Source organism: Schistocerca cancellata, chromosome 3 (assembly GCF_023864275.1).
Source record: "Schistocerca cancellata isolate TAMUIC-IGC-003103 chromosome 3, iqSchCanc2.1, whole genome shotgun sequence".
Taxonomy (NCBI): domain Eukaryota; kingdom Metazoa; phylum Arthropoda; class Insecta; order Orthoptera; family Acrididae; genus Schistocerca; species Schistocerca cancellata.
Genome location: NC_064628.1, coordinates 630686246 through 630705551, shown reverse-complemented (window position 1 = coordinate 630705551; position 19306 = coordinate 630686246). Strand labels below are relative to the sequence as shown.

The following is a 19306-nucleotide window of genomic DNA, read 5'->3' as shown; positions in this document are numbered from 1 at the left end:
GCAGCTTGTTCAGCTTCTGAATGGTCATCTGTGTTTTTGGTCAAAGTTTGCTGGTTGCCCTTTGTTTGGGTGAACAGCATATTTGCCATTGTGCCCACAGAAATGGTTGCGCAGAGGGCATGATTGCTCTTGCAAGTGCTCTTTCTTCTGATAGGGTAGGATGTGTTTGTGACAGGACTGAAATATTACAGTGCTGGGCAGGCTTTGGAATCTGGATTGCACCAAGAAGATCGGTTACCTTTCAAACGAGCTGTCATCGTGTTACTACCCACGATACTTCTTATCTTAATTATTTTCTTGTACTGCCACCATACTTGAGAAGTTCCTGATGTAGTGGATCTGCTATGCAGTGCCACCAATTCTTGCCATTTGACTTTGTCAACTTTGCAGAGAGTTGAGAACTGGAAGAGAGTTTTGAACTATTCAAGCTACTAAATAACATAAACACTTTTCAATAACTCTTCTATGTCTCGTCTCCTATGTATATTAACATTTACAACAGTGGGTGTACAGATCTCTTGTGAATTCATGGACCAGTACGTCATCTCGAAGTTCACTCTTAGAACAGAACAGAACAGAACAGAACAGAACAAACATTTCTCTTAAGGAAACTTGCCAGTGAATGGCTGGAAAAACAGTAAGAATTTTCATGAAGTTTATGAGGGTCTAACTACATAATATGAACTCTGAATACAAAGAAATTTTAGGACAATGAAAGTATTTTAAGGATGAAGATTTTGGCATAAGAATAATCAGCACATGCTATTGATAGAGTGGTTCTTCCGTCAGAGATCAAAGCAGGCTATGAAGTTATCACAGTATAACCATACATTCCAAACCCGATGTGCTGCTACCAGTGTCATCTTAACAACCACACTAGTGTCCTTTCGACACCCGGCCAAATGTGTAACCTGTGATAGGAATGTGCAGGAGGGCTATTGTCTGCCTCCTCCTCACTCCTATATCAGTTGCAGTGGTGACCGTGCCACCTTCCTCCATGATAATGCAGTGTTTCTCAATGAACGAGCTGTCCGGAAGATGTCTATTCAATTGTCTGTGGATGAACCTTCAATGCAAGTTTAGTTTGGTTTGGTTTAGTTATGTCATGTTCCGTAGATCATTTTCACAATTATTTTATCGATATGATGTGGATTAAGTTAGATTACAAGACACACACACACACACGCGCGCACACACACACACACACACACACACACACACACACACACACACACACACACGAATAGTGCTAATATTAATATTACTGAAATTTTTAGTTCTACACATCCAACTACATTTAGAAGTACAATGTTTTTCCAAGTTCTGAAACAGAAACTTGTCCATGGAATAGGAGAAGTTGTCCAAAAGAAATTATTTTAAGCTAGTTGATATGCTACCTGCCAGACAACGGCTGAAAGCAAGGGGAAACTACAGCCGTAATTTTTCTCGAGGGCATGCAGCTTTACTGTATGGTTAAATGATGATGGCGTCCTCTTGGGTAAAATATTCTGGAGGTAAAATAGTCCCCCATTCGGATCTCCGGGCGGGGACTACTCAGGAGGATGTTGTTATCAGGAGAAAGAAAACTGGCATTCTACGGATCAGAGCGTGGAATGTCAGATCCCTTAATCAAGCAGGTAGGTTAGAAAATTTAAAAAGGGGAAATGGATAGGTTAAAGTTAGATATAGTAGGAATTAGTGGCTGGCAGGAGGACCAAGACTTTTGGTCAGGCAGATACAGGGTTATAAATACAAAATCAAATAGGGGTAATGCAGGAGTCGGTTTAATAATGAATAAAAAAAATAGGAGTGCGGGTAAGTTACTACAAACAGCATAGTGAACGCATTATTGTGGCCAGGCTAGACACGAAGCCCACACCTACTACAGTAGTACAAGTTTATATGCCAACTAGCTCTGCAGATGACGAAGAAATTGAAGAAATGTATGATGAAATAAAATAAATTATTCAGATAGTGAAGGGAGACGAAAATTTAATAGTCATGGGTGACTGGAATTCGGTAGTAGGAAAAGGGAGAGAAGGAAACGTAGCAAGTGAATGTGGATTGGAGCTAAGAAATAAGAGGAAACCGCCTGATAGAATTTTGCACAGAGCACAACTTAATCATAGCTAACACTTGGTTCAAGATTCATAAAAGAAGGCTGTATACATGGAAGAAGCCTGGAGATACTGACAGGTTTCAGATAGATTACATAATGGTAAGACAGAGATTTAGGAACCAGGTTTTAAATTGTAAGACATTTCCAGGGGCAAATGTGGACTCTGACCACAATCTATTGGTTATGAACTGTAGATTAAAACTGAAGAAACTGCAAAAAGGTGGGAATTTAAGGAGATGGGACCTGGATAAACTGACTAAACCTGAGGTTGTACAGAGTTTCAGGGAGATCATAAGAGAACAATTGACAGGAATGGGGGAAAGAAGTACAGTAGAAGAAGAATGGGTAGATTTGAGAGATGAAGTTGTGAAGGCAGCAGAGGACCTAGTAGGTAAAAAGACGAGGGCTAGTATAAATCCTTGGGATACAGAAGAAATATTGAATTTAATTGATGAAAGGAGAAAATATAAAAATTCAGTAAATGAGGCAGGCAAAAAGGAATTCAAATGTCTGAAAAATGAGATCAACAGGAAGTGCAAAATGGCTAAGCAGGGATGGCTAGAGTACAAATGTAAGGATGTTGAGGCTTATCTCACTATGGTAAGCCCCCCTGCGGGTCCGGGGTAAGAATAGGCCCGAGGTATTCCTGCCTGTCGTACGAGGCGACTAAAAGGAGTTTCAACCGTTTCGGCCTTCCATGTGATGGTCCCCCTTGGGGTTTGACCTCCATTTTTCTAAATTTCTACAGAAGTACGAGCCTTTCGGGGAAGGACACCTTACGTGGTGTACCACTGGTCCTAAGTGCACTCAGACCTTGGCACTCAGCATTGCACCGGCGTTGTAACCATACCCACTATTACTCAAATTGGGCCTAAACGCCTTTTGGGTTGTCCAAGTTACGCCCATAGTGCGTCTCCATCTGCACCAGCGATCATGATGGACTTTCCATGGCACCAGAAATCCAGCACGGTAGCCAGCCCGTTGTGGTGGGGTCGTCATGTACCCTCTAGGTTGTAGCCCCCTGACAACACAGGGATCGTACTGCCGATACCTGAGCTGCACCCTCCCCACGTCGGCCAAGGAGTAGATGCCCGTCTCCTTGGGGCATCAGGACTCCCGGCAATGGTCATCCTGCCAGGTGGCCCTTGCTGCGGCTGGGTGGCGCCCGTGGGGAGAGCCCCTGGTCGGAGTGGGTGGTATCGGGGCGGACGTTTCGCAGATGAAACGTCACCACGTATCGGGTCGCTCTGCGGCCGAGTCTTTCAAAAGAAAAGGTACCGTTTCTAGTTCTGGTTCTCCTGCCCCTTCCCCCTCGGCCACTCCATGGGAGGAGGGACAGGCCCACCGGCTTGGAGCGAAGTACTTCCCACGCTATTTGGTCTGTTCTCAAACCGATGGGGGGACATTCGCCACCTCCAAGCCCATGTTCTTTGTTCAGCACATTGAGGACATTTTCGGGGAAATCGAGGCTCTCAGCAAGATGCGTTCAGGGTCCGTTCTTATCAAGACCACCTCCGCCACACAGTCAGCGGCGCTCCAGGCGTGCGACCGCCTAGGGGACATCCCAGTCTCCATTGTCCCACATCTGGCACTCAATAGGACGCAGGGGGTTATTTTTCATCGTGACCTCCTGCTACAATCTGATGAGGAGCTCAGGGCCAACCTGGAGCGCCGAGGCGTGCATTTCGTCCGGCGAGTCCAGCGCGGCCCCAAAGACCGTCGCATCGACACCGGGGCCTTTATCCTCGCCTTCGAGGGGGACGTTCTCCCGGAGAAGGTAAAGGTAATGTGCTACCGGTGTGACGTGCGACCCTACGTTCCGCCTCCTATGCGCTGTTTTAGGTGTTTGCGCTTTGGGCACATGTCGTCACGATGTGAGGCTGAGCCCCTCTGTGGCGATTGTGGACGTCCTCTTCGTGAGGAACATACATGCACCCCACCACCTCGGTGCGTTAATTGTCCTGGCGTCCACTCGCCTAGATCCTCAGACTGCCCCGCATATCAGAAGGAGAAGAAGGTACAAGAAATCAAAACTTTGGATCGGCTGTCTTATTCTGAGGCCAGGAAGAAGTACGAACGCCTCCATCCCGTGCCGTTGACCACTTCGTTTGCCTCAGTTGTGTCCACTCCTTCCGCGGTATCCTCACCCGTCTCCTGTCCCCCCTCCGCCTCCTCCGCCCCTCAGGGGGCTCTGCCTCCGCCTCCCAAATCCCTCCCTTCCAAATCCTCCTCCCCCGTGGCCCCCACCCCCTCTGCCCCAGGGGCCACCCTTCCTCCTCCTTCTCCCCCCACGCCACCTGAGAAGTGATCCTCTTCTCAGGCGTCCATCGGGAAAACGTTCCGGACCCCGGCTTCCGAGGTCCGGCGTTCCAAAACGGACCCAGCACGTGAGGACCTTCTTCGGGTCCAGCCCACCATCCCTGTGCCTCCTCGGCCTTCCAAGAAGTCCTCCAAGAAGAAGTCTCTATCCCCCTCTCCACCCCGGCGTGTTTCGTCTGACGCTCCATCCGTGAGTCGCCGCTCCCGGCCGTCCTCAGTTTCGCCGGGACGCTCTGCTGCCAGGCGCTCAGCTGGCCTTTCGTCGGCAAATGATGCTGCCCCTCCTACACAACCAGGGACAGCGGCCGCAGCTGGCGACCAGTCGATGGAACCGGATTCGCCTCCCGTCGGTTGTAGCGTTGTTCCCTCGCAACCTGGCCCTCCGCGGCCGTCGAGGTGACCAGCTCTTCCCCCGTCTCGTTCCCCCGACTTTTTGACTAGCGATGGCCTTGTTACATTGGAACATAAGAGGTATTCGATCTCATCGGGAGGAATTACAACTGCTCCTCCGCCTGCACTGTCCGCTCGTCCTTGGACTCCAGGAAACCAAGTTGCGCCCGACTGACCGTATTGCCTTTACCCACTATACCTCGGAGCGGTATGACCTCACCCCTGTGGACGGTGTCCCAGCTCATGGTGGGGTCATGTTGCTCATTCGGGACGACGTCTATTACCATCCCATCCCATTGACCACCCCACTCCAAGCAATAGCTGTCCGCATTACTCTTTCTGCTTTTATTTTTTCAGTTTGTACCATCTACACTCCACCGTCGTCTGCTGTTAGTCGGGCTGACATGATGCACCTGATCGTTCAGCTTCCCCCGCCGTTTTTATTGTTTGGCGACTTCAATGCCCATCATCCCCTTTGGGGCTCTCCTGCATCCTGTCCAAGAGGCTCACTCTTGGCAGATGTCTTCAACCATCTCAATCTTGTCTGCCTCAATACCGGCGCCCCGACTTTCCTCTCGGACTCCACTCATACCTACTCCCACTTGGACCTCTCGATATGTTCTACCACTCTTGCCCGTCGGTTCGAGTGGTATGTCCTTTCTGACACCTATTCGAGCGACCACTTCCCCTGTGTCGTTCGTCTCCTGCACCACACCCCATCCCCACGTCCTTCGAGCTGGAACATACTGAAAGCTGACTGGGGACTTTACTCATCCCTGGCGACCTTTCCGGACCACGATTTTCCCAGTTGTGACAGTCAGGTCGAATACCTCACGGCTGTTATCATCCATGCTGCCGAACGTTCCATTCCTCGTACTACTTCTTCACGTCGCGTTTCCGTCCCCTGGTGGAACGAGGCTTGTAGGGACGCTATCCGTGCTCGACGACGTGCTTTACGCACCTTTCGCCGCCATCCTACGTTGGCGAATTGTATTGAATACAAACGACTCCGAGCGCAATGCCGTAGAGTCATCAAAGACAGCAAAAAAGCTTGTTGGGCCTCTTTCACCGGCTCCTTTAACAGTTTTACTCCCTCTTCCGTCGTTTGGGGTAGCCTGCGCCGGCTGTCGGGCATTAAGGCCCACTCCTCGGTACCTGGCCTGACCTCAGGTAATGCAGTCCTTGTTGATCCGGTAGCTGTCTCCAACGCCTTTGGCCGCTTTTTCGAGGAGGTTTCAAGCTCCGCCCATTACCATCCTGCCTTCCTTCCCAGGGAAGAGGCAGAAGAGGCTCGGCGACCTTCCTTCCACTCGCTGAATCTGGAAACCTATAATGCCCCCTTTACTATGCGGGAACTCGAACGTGCGCTTGCACTGTCCCGGTCCTCTGCTCCGGGGCCGGATGCCATTCATGTTCAGATGCTAGCACACCTTTCTCCGGCGGGCAAAAGCTTCCTTCTCCGTACCTACAATCGCGTCTGGACCGAAGGTCAAGTCCCCATGCGTTGGCGTGACGCCGTTGTTGTTCCAATACCCAAACCCGGGAAGGATAGACACCTTCCTTCTAGTTACCGCCCCATTTCTCTTACAAGCTGTGTCTGTAAGGTGATGGAGCGCATGGTTAATGCTCGGTTAGTCTGGATTCTTGAATCTCGACGGCTACTTACTAATGTCCAATGCGGCTTTCGTCGCCGCCGCTCTGCTGTTGACCACCTCGTGACCTTGTCGACATTCATCATGAACAACTTTTTGCGAAGGCGCCAAACGGTAGCCGTGTTCTTCGACTTGGAGAAGGCTTATGACACCTGTTGGAGAGGAGGTATCCTCCGTACTATGCACAGGTGGGGCCTACGCGGTCGCCTGCCCCTTTTTATTGATTCCTTTTTAACGGATCGAAAGTTTAGGGTACGTGTGGGCTCCGTATTGTCCGACGTCTTCCTCCAGGAGAACGGAGTGCCTCAGGGCTCCGTCTTGAGCGTAGCCCTTTTTGCCATCGCGATCAATCCAATTATGGATTGCATTCCACCTAATGTCTCAGGCTCTCTCTTTGTCGATGACTTCGCGATCTACTGCAGTGCCCAGAGAACATGCCTCCTGGAGCGCTGCCTTCAGCGTTGTCTAGACAGCCTCTACTCATGGAGCGTGGCAAATGGCTTCCGGTTCTCTGAAGAAAAGACGGTTTGTATCAACTTTTGGCGATATAAAGCGTTCCTTCCGCCATCCTTACATCTCGGTCCCGTTGTTCTCCCATTCGTGGACACAACTAAGTTTCTAGGGCTCACGTTGGACAGGAAACTGTGTTGGTCACCACATGTCTCTTATTTGGCGGCCCGTTGTACACGTTCACTTAATGTCCTCAGAGTTCTTAGCGGTTCATCTTGGGGAGCGGATCGCACTGTCCTGCTTCGCTTGTATCGGTCCATAGTCCGATCGAAGCTGGATTATGGGAGCTTCGTCTACTCGTCCGCTCGGCCGTCCCTCTTACGCCGGCTCAATTCCATCCACCATCGGGGGATACGTCTTGCGACCGGAGCCTTCTATACTAGTCCTGTCGAGAGTCTTTATGCTGAAGCTGCCGAGTTACCGTTGACCTACCGGCGCGACGTACTGCTGTGTCGGTATGCCTGCCGGCTGTCGTCTATGCCCGACCACCCCTCTTACAAGTCCTTCTTCGCCGATTCTCTCGACCGTCAGTACGGGTTGTATGTGTCTGCCCTGCTGCCCCCCGGAGTCCGCTTCCGTCGCCTGCTTCGCCAATTGGATTTTGCCCTCCCTACCACCTTCAGAGAGGGTGAGAGCCCGATACCACCTTGGCTCCAGGCTCCGGTTCATATTTATCTCGACCTTAGCTCACTCCCGAAGGATGGTACTCCGGCTGCAGTGTATTGCTCACGGTTTGCCGAACTTCGTGCTCGACTTGCCGGTCACACCTTTATTTACACCGATGGCTCCAAAACTGACGATGGTGTCGGCTGTGCCTTTGTCGTCGGGGCCGCCACATTTAAATACCGGCTCCTCGACCAATGTTCCAGCTTTACGGCCGAGCTTTTTGCTCTCCATCAGGCCGTTCAGTATGCCCGCCGCCACCACCATTCATCATATGTACTCTGCTCTGACTCACTCAGTGCTCTTCAGAGCCTTGGAGCTCCCTATCCGGTCCATCCCTTGATTCAACGGATACAGCAGTCCCTCCATTCTTTCGCTGTTAACGGTGGTTCTGTCAGCTTTCTGTGGGTTCCCAGACATGTAGGAGTGCCTGGGAATGAGGCTGCGGATGCTGCAGCCAAGGCTGCAGTCCTCCTGCCTCGGCCAGCCTCCCATTGTGTCCCGTCATCCGACGTTCGTGGGGATGTATGTAAGAGGCTTGTGTCGTTGTGGTGGGATGCTTGGTCATCCCTCCACGGAAACAAGCTCCGGGCAGTAAAACCGCTACCAACTGCTTGGACAACATCCTCCCGACCATCTCGGCGCGAGGAGGTCCTTCTGACCAGGTTGCGGATTGGGCATTGCCGGTTTAGCCACCGCTACCTGCTCTCCGGTGACCCAGCCCCGCAGTGCCCTTGTGGTCAGGCATTAACAGTGCGCCATGTTTTATTGTCGTGTCCCCGTTTTAGTCAATTTCGTGTTGTCCTGTCCCTACCATCTACTTTACCGGACGTTTTAGCTGATGACGCTCGAGCAGCTGCTCGTATTCTGCGTTTTATAACTTTAACTGGCTTGTCCAAAGATATTTAATCTTTTTACTTATTTTGTCTGCATCTTTGTCGGGTCCTTCTGGTGTCCCCTCCATCCCCTTGAGTTTTACCAGAATGCATGTGCTCTAACAACAGTGACTGGGCGCTAATGACCTCAGCAGTTGAGCGCCCTTAAACCCAACCAAAAAAAAAAAAAAATCACTATGGTAAGATAGATACTGCCTACAGGAAAATTAAAGAACCTTTGGAGAAAAGAGAACCACTTGTATGAATATCAAGAGCTCAGATGGAAACACAGTTCTAAGCAAAGAAGGGAAAGCAGAAAGGTGGAAGGAGTATATAGAGGGTCTATACAAGGGCGATGTACTTGAGGACAATATTATGGAAATGGAAGAGGATGTAGATGAAGATGAAATGGGAGATATGATACTGCGTGAAGAGTTTGACAGAGCACTGAAACACCTGAGTCGAAACAAGGCCCTGGGAGTAGACAGCATTCCATTAGAACTACTGACGGCCTTGGGAGAGCCAGTCCTGACAAAACTCTACCATCTGGTGAGCAAGATGTAAGAGACAGGCGAAATACCCTCAGACTTCAAGAAGAATATAATAATTCCAATCCCAAAGAAAGCAGGTGTTGACAGATGTGAACATTACCGAACTATCAGTTTAATAAGTCACAGCTGCAAAATACTAATGCGAATTCTTAGCAGACGAATGGAAAAACTGGTACAAGCCGACCTCAGGGAAGATCAGTTTGGATTCTGTAGAAATATTGGAACATGTGAGGCAATACTGACTCTATGACTTATCTTAGAAGCTAGATTAAGGAAAGGCAAACCTACGTTTCTAGCATTTGTAGACTTAGAGAAAGCTTTTGACAATGTTGACTGGAATATTCTCTTTCAAATACTGAAGGTGGCAGGGGTAAAATACAGGGGGCCAAAGGCTATTTACAATTTGTACAGAAACCAGATGGCAGTTATACGAGTTGAGGGACATGAAAGGGACGCAGTGGTTGGGAAAGGAGTGAGACAGGGTTGTAGCCTCTCCCCGATGTTGTTCAATCTGTATATTGAGCAAGCAGTGAAGGAAACAAAAGAAAAATTCAGAGTAGGTATTAAAATCCATGGAGAAGAAATAAAAACTTTGAGATTTGCCGATGACATTGTAATTCTGTCAGAGACAGCAAAGGACTTGGAAGAGCAGTTGAACGGAATGGACAGTGCCATGAAAGGAGGGTATAAGATGAACATCAACAAAAGCAAAACGAAGATAATGGAATGTAGTCGAATTAAGTCGGGTGATGTTGAGGGAATTAGATTAGGAAATGAGACACTTAAAGTAGCAAAGGAGTTTTGCTATTTGGGGAGCAAAATAACTGATGATGGTTGAAGTAGAGAGGATATAAAATGTAGACTGGCAATGGCAAGGAAAGCGTTTCTGAAGAAGAGAAATTTGTTAACATCGAATATAGATTTAAGTGTCAGAAAGCCGTTTCTGAAACTATTTGTAGGGAGTGTAGCCATGTATGGAAGTGAAACATGGTCGATAAATAGCTTGGACAAGAAGAGAATAGAGGCTTTCGAAATGTGGTGCTACAGAAGAATGCTGAAGATTAGATGGGTAGATCACATAACTAATGAGGAGGTATTGAATAGAATTGGGAAGAAGAGGAGTTTGTGTCACAACTTGACAAGAAGAAGGGACCGGTTGGTAGGACATGTTTTTAGGCATCAAGGGATCACAAATTTAGCATTGGAGGGCAGCGTGGAGGGCAAAAATTGTAGAGGGAGACCAAGAGATGAATACACTAAACAGATTCAGAAGGATGTAGGTTGCAGTAGGTACTGGGAGATGAAGCAGCTTGCACAGGATAGAGTAGCATGGAGAGCTGCATCAAACCAGTCTCAGGACTGAAGACCACAACAGTAACAACAACAAAAACACCTGCCAGACACTTTGTTGTTAGGCCAATGGTCAAAGTATTTTGTTGCTGACTAATGCACTCCTTTTTGAGCAACTGACATCTTCAATAAATTATAGGAAAGGTCATTTTTTCCTCTATTGTTGTATGTATGAACATCACTGTTATTGAATTGAGATGGATTATTTATATCGAATTTCATTAGCGAATATATGTATTCTGATGGTGCAGTTAGAATACCTAACTCCTTGAATAGGTGCCTACATGACGTGCTCGGGTGAACACCACTAATTTTCTCACTGCTGTCTTTTGTGCAATCAATACTTTATGTCTAAGTGGTGAGTTACCCCAGAAAACTATTGCTTAAGACACTATTGAGTGGAAATATGCAAAGTACGTTAGGAGGCTGATCTGTTTATTACCAAGACTAGCGATTATACGAAGAGCGAAAGGAGCTGAACTCGATTGTTTGATAAGCTCAGTAATATGCTACTTCCAGTTGTCATCAATGTGAACACCCAGAAATTTGGAGAAATCTACCCTGTTAACTGAGCCTTGTTCATATGCTACATCAATTGTCAGTATGACTCTGTTCGGTGTATAGAACTGGATATAGTGAGTTTCTTCAAACATAAGGGAGAGTCTATTTTCTGAGAACCACTTAATAATTCTTTGAAAGACATCCTTAACAATATCTCACCTGCTTTTTCTGGAATGGGATTTATTATAGCACTCGTCTCATCTGCAAAAAGTACTGGTTCTGCTTTCTGAACGTTAAGTGAGAGGTCATTCACATGAATAAGCAACAGCAGAGGACCTAAAATTGAACCCAGTGGGACTCCCTTTGTGACAACTCCCCATTCACTACAATTTACCACCCTCCCAACATTATTTGTGTTATTCAGCACTACTTTTTGCTTTCTGTTCGTTAAGTGTGATTCAAACCAGCTGTGTGTATAACCCTCAGTTCCATAAAACCTGAGTTTTTCTAAGAGTGTGACATCATCCACACAGTCATATGCCTTGGAAAGATTACAAAAATACCAACTGGCGATAAGTTGTTATTTAGGGTTTCTACTATTTGACGGGTAAATGTGTAGATAGCATTCTCAGTCAAGTAACCCTTCCGGAATCCAAACTGTGACATGCTGAGTAAATTATTTTCACTTCAGTGTGAGACTACTCTTGAATACATAACTTTTTTGAATATTTTAGAAAATGAAGTTAGCAATGAGATTGGTCTATAATTATTTAAGTCACTCGTGTCCCCTTTCTTATGAAGAGGTTTGACAATTGCGTATTTCAATCTGTCTGGAAAAAATTCGCTATACTAGAGAAGCATTACATATATCACTAAGGACTCCACTTATTAAATTAGAACAACACTTCAAAATTCTGTTAGAGACTCGATCAACATCACATGAGCTCGTTTTTCAGTATATTTTTAATTCCCTTAATTTCAGTGGGGGATGTTGGTGCTATTTCTAAAGGCCTAAAGTTCTGGGGTATGACATTTTTAAAATATTTTTTTGCGTCTTCAACTGAACCCTTTAACCCTATTTTTGCTGCTACATTCAGAAAGTGATTGTTAAAAATACTTGCAACTTGTGAATTATCACTCACATCATTATTTAGCTTTATTGCTATGGTATGCTGTGCACTGTTAATCTGCCCCGTCTCTCGTTTGACAATATTCCATATAGTTTTAATCTTATTATCTGCATTATTAAGTTCTGTCAGAACACACAAGCTTCTTGACTTCTTAATGACATTCCTTAAAATATTACAGTATGTTTTGTAGTAAGCAAGTAATGCCGGATCCTGACTTATTCTGGCTTGTGCATATATTTCCCTCTTCCTCTTTCACAATATCTTAATTCCTTTAGTAATCCATGGCTTTTTTGGATAACCTTTCAGGAAAGCAACTCTCAAATATTGAGACAAATTTGCAGTGTAATAAATTGAATTTGGCATCAGCATAATTTTCTGTGTATAATTCATCCCATTCTGCCTCTTCTAGGCTGCTCTTAAAACTCTATATCCTGTTCGCATTAATAAGCCTCCCTGCCTTGTATGAACCTGCCTGGAGCCTGTAAGGTGCTGTGTGTGTTATTTTCATTAACTGTGCATCATGATCAGATAGCCCATTAACAACTGGATACACATTGTTTCTGCCTGAGCTCTGTCTATGAAAATGAAAATGTTATTGATAAGTGACCTCCTATCCTGCTGCACATGAGTTGGAAAATTCACTACAGATACTAGATTGAAACAACCAAACAATGATTCTAGCTTTTTTTTCCTATCCATTTCTTTTAAAAAATCTACATTAAAATCTGACAGGTAGCTCAATAATGACATGTGAGAATGGACAGAATGTGGTTTCTTGTTCAAACCCTGTTTTTGAAATGCACTTTTCATCAGCTTAATGTACTTGCGTCCAATGTATGGTGTATTTCCATTTTTGTGAAATGACTGGATTATGAAGGGTGCAATTAACTGTGCAATGAGGAATCAGTGACATATTTGTTTCGGAGGTTACTGATAGTTTGTAACAGGATTTGTTACTCTTTGACATTTTTTAAAATCAGATTTGGCAAATAAGAACAGCAGGCATAAATCAAAAGTGATGGAAGGGTTCCTCCCCTAGAGACAAGGGTTATCTTTCTCTGTAAAAATGTATTAATAAAGTAATGCAGTAAGAACAAATCTACATTGTTCTATTTTATGATAATATGCATTCACTTTATACACTGAAGTCCAGTATTTTTAAATTACGCATTAAAAAACTGACAGTTTTATTCATGTGTTAACAGTAATAATTTTTTCACTGTTTGGCTAGTTAAATTACATTCTTATGTTGCATTACTTCTTGCTTGATATTACACAGGATAAAGTATCATCAGTGAGAGCAGAAGCAGTTAAAGCACTTTATCGCCTGCAGGAACCTGAAGATCAAGACTGTCCAATAATAAGAGGTAAGTTCCATGTAAAGAAAAAAATAGAAATTTTAAAATGAGAAAATGTGATGACATCCAAATCAAATTAAAGTTTATTCTCTAAGTATTGTTGCTGTTTAGGATACGTTTTTTCTGTAATGGCCAGTGGATGTTTTTATAGTGTTTGTGGACAAATTTTCTCTCTCATTTTTGATTATAAGATTCTAGGAAAAATATATATTTTAATGAAAATCTGCCAAAATTATTTTTGATAGTTGTGTAAAAAGTTTTGTTTTTATGTGGGAAAAGATTTGTCTTTTGAGCGGGTATTTTAATTTTTTGTGGAGGGGACAAGCACACACACAAAGTGGAAGCAACTGCATATACGAGTATTTGTTGGTTCCAGTTTTATGACAAGTTTAGTTCATGCTAGTTTAGGTGGGTGTTAGATCAGTACAGGAGCCAGTGGTGACTATATGGCTTATCCTGACAACATTGATCCATTGGTCATATCATGGTGATGAGTTAAGGCATTGTAAAACTATCTCATTATATCCCCAAGTACAAGGTGAGCCAGAAGTTACACAATCCGAAATTCAAAAAAATTCCGATTTTTATTAATGTACTTGTAAAGTATACATTCACATTATACATTTTCTTATAGTAGATGCTGGGAATGTCCTCCATGTGCTGCAACATATGCTTAAACATGTTTTTCCGTGTTAGCTGCTACTTTTTGGTTGGGCAGTACACTTGTGTGGTATATTTCGTCTTCAGTGTTGCACTTCAGTTGGTTGATTGTGTAAGAATTATTCTTATAGGTATTACCTATCAGATGTCTTAAAGGAAAAAGTTGCGGGAGGGGGGTCTAGGTGGCCACAGGTCACATGAAATGATTTGTTCCCAAAAGAACTTGTGTAACATGTGCTATTCACTGTGTGTGCTATTCCACCATCGCGCTTCAGCAAGCAGTGTCTTTTATTAGTTTCTAACATTGCTACAAATTGCATAGTGGTGTCTTGGTGACGTTCAGTTGTTATTGTTTTTGAGAAAAAAATTGGGCCTGTTATTATGTTGCATGCAATTGTACACCAAATTCTAATTTTCTGTGACTATAATGCGGTCTTGTAGAAAACATTAGGATTTTCTAAGCTCCAGTATCTGTTGTTTTGGCTGTTTACATAACTGCTTAAAAGGGAAGCTCTCCACTGCACACCGTCAGATTTAGTGGTAAGAGGGCCCAGTGGTCAGCCCATCTTAAACTGAATCAGATTAAGCTTGAAAACAGGAAGAAGGTGTACTGGACTGTAAGGCAAAATATAAACAGTGAATGGTCCAAGAACAAGAAGTGCAGTATAGAGAAGCTGGGAAGAGAAATGACACCATGGTAAAGTGGTTATGGTTATGGTCTTGGACTGCCAAGTGGGCGAGCTATGTTCTAACCTCCCTCGCGCCAATTTTTTTTTCTTTTATCTCCCCCCCCCCCCCTCCTTCCCCCTCTTCCATCATTCGCTGTTTGATTTATTCAAATTTATCTGTGTTGTGGTGTAAGGTCTGTTTGCGACAGCGAGGTGAAAGGTCGGGATCTTTGTCAGTTGATTTTGCACAATTACTCTTTTAGCAGCCAAAAGAAAATAGCTTTTGAATTGGGAATTGCAAATGTTTGGTGAAAAGTGACCTGAATCCTCCACTGGAAAACGTCTGGTGTCATGCATGGCATTAGTAACAGTACGTATGTCGTATGATAGGAATCTCTTATCAACACACCTATTTTGTACGACTGGAAAGTGAGCAAGATATGCATCCTTGCCCGCCCCCCCTCCCCCTTCCACACACACACACACACACACACACACACACACACACACACAAAGCTAGCACACCTCATGCACGCAACTGCTACCACCAGCAGCTCCATTCGGAAAGCAAGTGTCATGTGAATAAAAATCTGGACTGGGGTGACGAAGGGGAGGCATAGCAGGGTGTGGGTGGGAGAGACAAGAGAGCTGCCTGGCATTACCGTAAGTTGAGGCTGGGATAGTTCCGGAAGTGGAGAATATATTGTGAGGATGCCTCCCATCTGCAGTGTTGTAAGGATAACTTCCATCTGCGCAGTTAAAAAAAAAGCCAGTGGAGGAGGAGAGGATTCTGATAGCTTGGGTAGTGAAGCAGCCACTGAAATCAAGCATGTTATTTCCAGCTGCTTACTTCTGCTCACTGTACTGCAGAGTAGTCTATTTTGCCCTTGGCCATTAATTCATTCTGGTGGACAGCTGGTTGATGGTCATACCAGTATAAAAAGCTATGCATTGATGGGGACAAAATAAATCTGTTAGGTGGGCTGGATTGGGCAGGTCTTACACCTGGGCCCTATGGAAAGGGGTTGGGGTTGGGGTTGGGGTTGGGAGTGGCATAGGTATAGAATGGGCTTTTTCGGGGGTTGGGTGAGCAATGAAACACCACTTCAGGAGGGTTTCAGAGCATGATGATAGATAATCAAGGCCCCGACGAAGAATGTTGTCCAGTTTTCCCAGTCTGGGGTGGGTCTGGGTGATTGGGGGGGGGGGGGGGGAGCACTTTTTTGTAGCGGGTTCTTGGAGGCCCCCCCCCTCCCACCCCACCCCTGTCACCCTGTGGGTCCATGGGTTTGAATAGGCCTGAGGTATTCCTGCCTGTTGTAAGAGGTGACTAAAAGGAGTCTCACATGTTTCGGCCTTTGTTATGGTCCCCTGTAGGGTTTGACCTCCATTTTTCAAAATTTTCCTGAAGAGCGAGTCAATTTGGGAAGGGTGCCTTACACGGTGCCCCATGTGCTGCAACCTCTCGCATCCGTCGTCGACATGGATCTGCACTTCCACTCATTCTCCAGCTGTTGGGTGAGGTCACCCTCCAGGGTGCGTTTTCCTCCATCCTATGTGCATTATCGCTTTCTGCGCTGTCGACGAAAATGGACTTCTTAGGTCGTTTGTGCCTGATATCCAGCACGGTAGACAGTCCGTTGCGGTGGGGCTGCCATGTACCGTGTTGGTTGTAGCCCCCTGACCACACAGGGATCGCTCTGCTGATGCCTGCGCCATGACCTCCCCACATATGCCAAGGAGTAGATGTGTGTCACCCTGGGGCATCGGGAATCGCAGCAGTGGCCATCCTGCCAGGTGGCCTTTGGCACTCGTGGGGAGGCCCCCTGGTCGGAGTAGGTGGCATCAGGGTGGATGACACGCCATGAAGCGTAGTACGTAATCTCTTGCTGGTGGTCAACACCAGCAGTCTCTAACTTCAATGCTAAGAAATAGGACCCCAAATCGTCCCCCCACCCACCACCCACGGCCACACCATGGGAGGAACACCAGGCTAAGGATGGCAGCAAAGCTTATTCACCTCGGTACCTCGTATGTATGAGAGTTGATGGGGAATATTTCTTGTCAGTGAAACCTCAGTTTTTTGTGGAGCATTTAGAGAACAAGTTTGTGGAGGTGGAGGGCTTGTCCAAAATGTGATCAGGGTCAGTCTGGATAAAAACAGCATCCTCTGCCCAGTCATGGACACTAATCGCCTGTGACAAACTGGGGGATGTTTCTGTTTCCATCACACCCCATAAGAGCTTAAATATGGTCCAGCGTATCATATTTCACAGGGACCTTCTTTTGCAGTCTGGTGATGAGCTGTGTGCCAATTTAGAGCAACGAGTTGTCATTTTGTCCAGGGCATCCACCAGAGGGATAATCAGGTTGCCACCGGTGCCTTAATCTTGGCCTTCAAGGGTGACACATTACCCGATAAGGTCAAGGTGATGGTCACTGCTGTGATGTAAAACCTTATATCCCTCCCCCGATGCGGTGCTTTAAGTGCTGGAAGTTCAGCCATATTTCTTCCCGCTGTACTTCCAGCGTCACCTGTCTGGATTGTGGACGTCCTTCACATCCCAATACTCCATGTGTCCCGCCTCCCATCTGCATCAACTGTGGAGAGCACCATTGGCCTTGCTCACCAGACTGCAGGATTCTCCAGAAACCACACGACGACCATGAGAACCACAGTCTGTGGGCCCCCAGGTTGCCCGCTCTCTTTCTGTTCCAGACCTTGCTTCAGCTGGCTCCTTTTTGCAGCACAGCCCTCTTCAATCTCAAACAGAAAAGAAGAAGAAACATAAGTCCCAGAACAAGGAGGTCCGGTCACCACCTGGATTCTGGGGTCACAGTTTGCAATCTGTATCTCCCTTCTGACAGGACTCTTACACCTAATGCCTTAACTGCCCTTCTTCAGCAACTTCCTCCTCCCTTCCTCCTTCTCGGTGATTTTAATGCTCATCATCCATTTCTTTCTAGCCGGGGTCTTCTCATAGACCAGTTTCTCGCAGACCACGACTTGTGCCTTCTTAATGATGGCTCCCCTACCCATTTCAGTGCCGGTCGTGGTACCTTTCCTGTCATTGATCTTTCTCTATCTTCTCCCTCCCTCCTCCCTTCATTCCACTGGTTGCCATATGACTACCTTTGCGATAGTGACCACTTCCCACTTCCCGTTGATTCTCTCGCTCCCTTCCCGATCCCCAATGGACAGGTTACCTCGTTGGTCTTTCCAACACGCCAATTTGCCTCTATATACTGCACAGGTCGTGTTTTCTCCCTCTTTGTCGGGTTGTATTGATGACGTCATACGTGACATGTCTGATGCGATTGTCCGTGCTGCTAGCCTTTCTATCCCACGCTCATCTGGGCCATTTTGCCTCTGGAAACTCCTGTGGTGGAGTACAGCAATTGTCTTTGCCATCCATGATTGCCGTCGAGCTTTGCAACACCTTAAGAGGCACCCATCCGGTGCCAATCTTATTATCTCGAAACACCTTTGCGCCAAGGCCCATTACTTAATCAAATGGAGCAAATGGATGTGTTGGGAACACTTCATTTCTTCCCTCAGTTCTACTGTCCCTATGTCACAGGTATGGGCTACACTTCGCTCTCTCCGAGGTTGCCTTCAGCTGTCTACCCTCTCGGGCCTTGCCCTCCTGTATGGCCTTTGATTCTCGTGAAACATCTGTGACCCATTTTGCAACAGCATCAGCATCAACCTCTTATCCAGCTGCTTTCGTTCGCCAGAAACAGCAGGCCAAAGCTTCCGCCTTATGTTTTACCCCTTGTCAGTCAGAATCTTACAACGAGCCATTTACTGAATGGGAACTTCTTTCCACACTTTATTCTTCTCATGATAAGGCACCTGGCTCAGATTCCATTCATAACCAGTTGCTTCAACTTCTCAGTGCTCCACAACGACATCATCTTCTCCGGGTGCTTAACCGTATTTGGCTCCAGGGTGACTTCCCTTCTCAATGGAGGGATAGGGATAGCATTGTGGTTCCCGTCGTTAAGCCTGGTAAGAACCCCCTATTTTTCGAAAGCTATCGGCCAGTTAGTCTGACAAACGTTGTTTGCAAGTTACTTGAATGGATGGTAGTCCATCGGCTCAATTGGGTCCTTGAATCTCGGGATCTATTATCCCCTTACCAGTGTGGGTTCCGAGAGGGACGGTCTCTGATCGGTCGTTTACTTCACTTGGAATCCACAGTTCGGCAGGCTTTTTACCAGCGCCACCATTTGGTTGCAGTAATTTTCGACCTTAGCAAGGCCTATGACACAGCTTGGCGCCATCATATCTTTCTTACACTTCATGAGTGGGGTCTTCGGGGTGGTCGCCTATAAAACATATTTTGTTGCTACACTTTACGGGATAGCCAATTTCATGATAAACGTAAGACAGACTGTTTCGCCCTCTGTTGTGGGCTATCACATTCAGTTCATTTTGTTCACCCCGTTACACCAATATGATTCTGTATACATTCTTTAAGAGGGGATACCTAGCTGAGCGTCCAATGTCCTGCACAGTTTGTAACCCCACGGAGTTCGTCTTTGATCTTGTTGGTG

General features: G+C 46.2%; 1 protein-coding gene across 2 annotated transcripts in view; it reads left to right on the top strand.

The window, feature by feature from the left end:
• The window catches only part of LOC126175556 (condensin complex subunit 3), a 186706-nt gene that overhangs the window by 33629 nt on the left and 133771 nt on the right, over positions 1-19306 (top strand). For both annotated transcript variants that reach the window (XM_049922405.1, XM_049922406.1), the window contains one exon: positions 13340-13427. In XM_049922405.1, coding sequence (XP_049778362.1) covers positions 13340-13427 — 88 coding nt within the window. The remainder of the gene's footprint in view (positions 1-13339; positions 13428-19306) is intronic.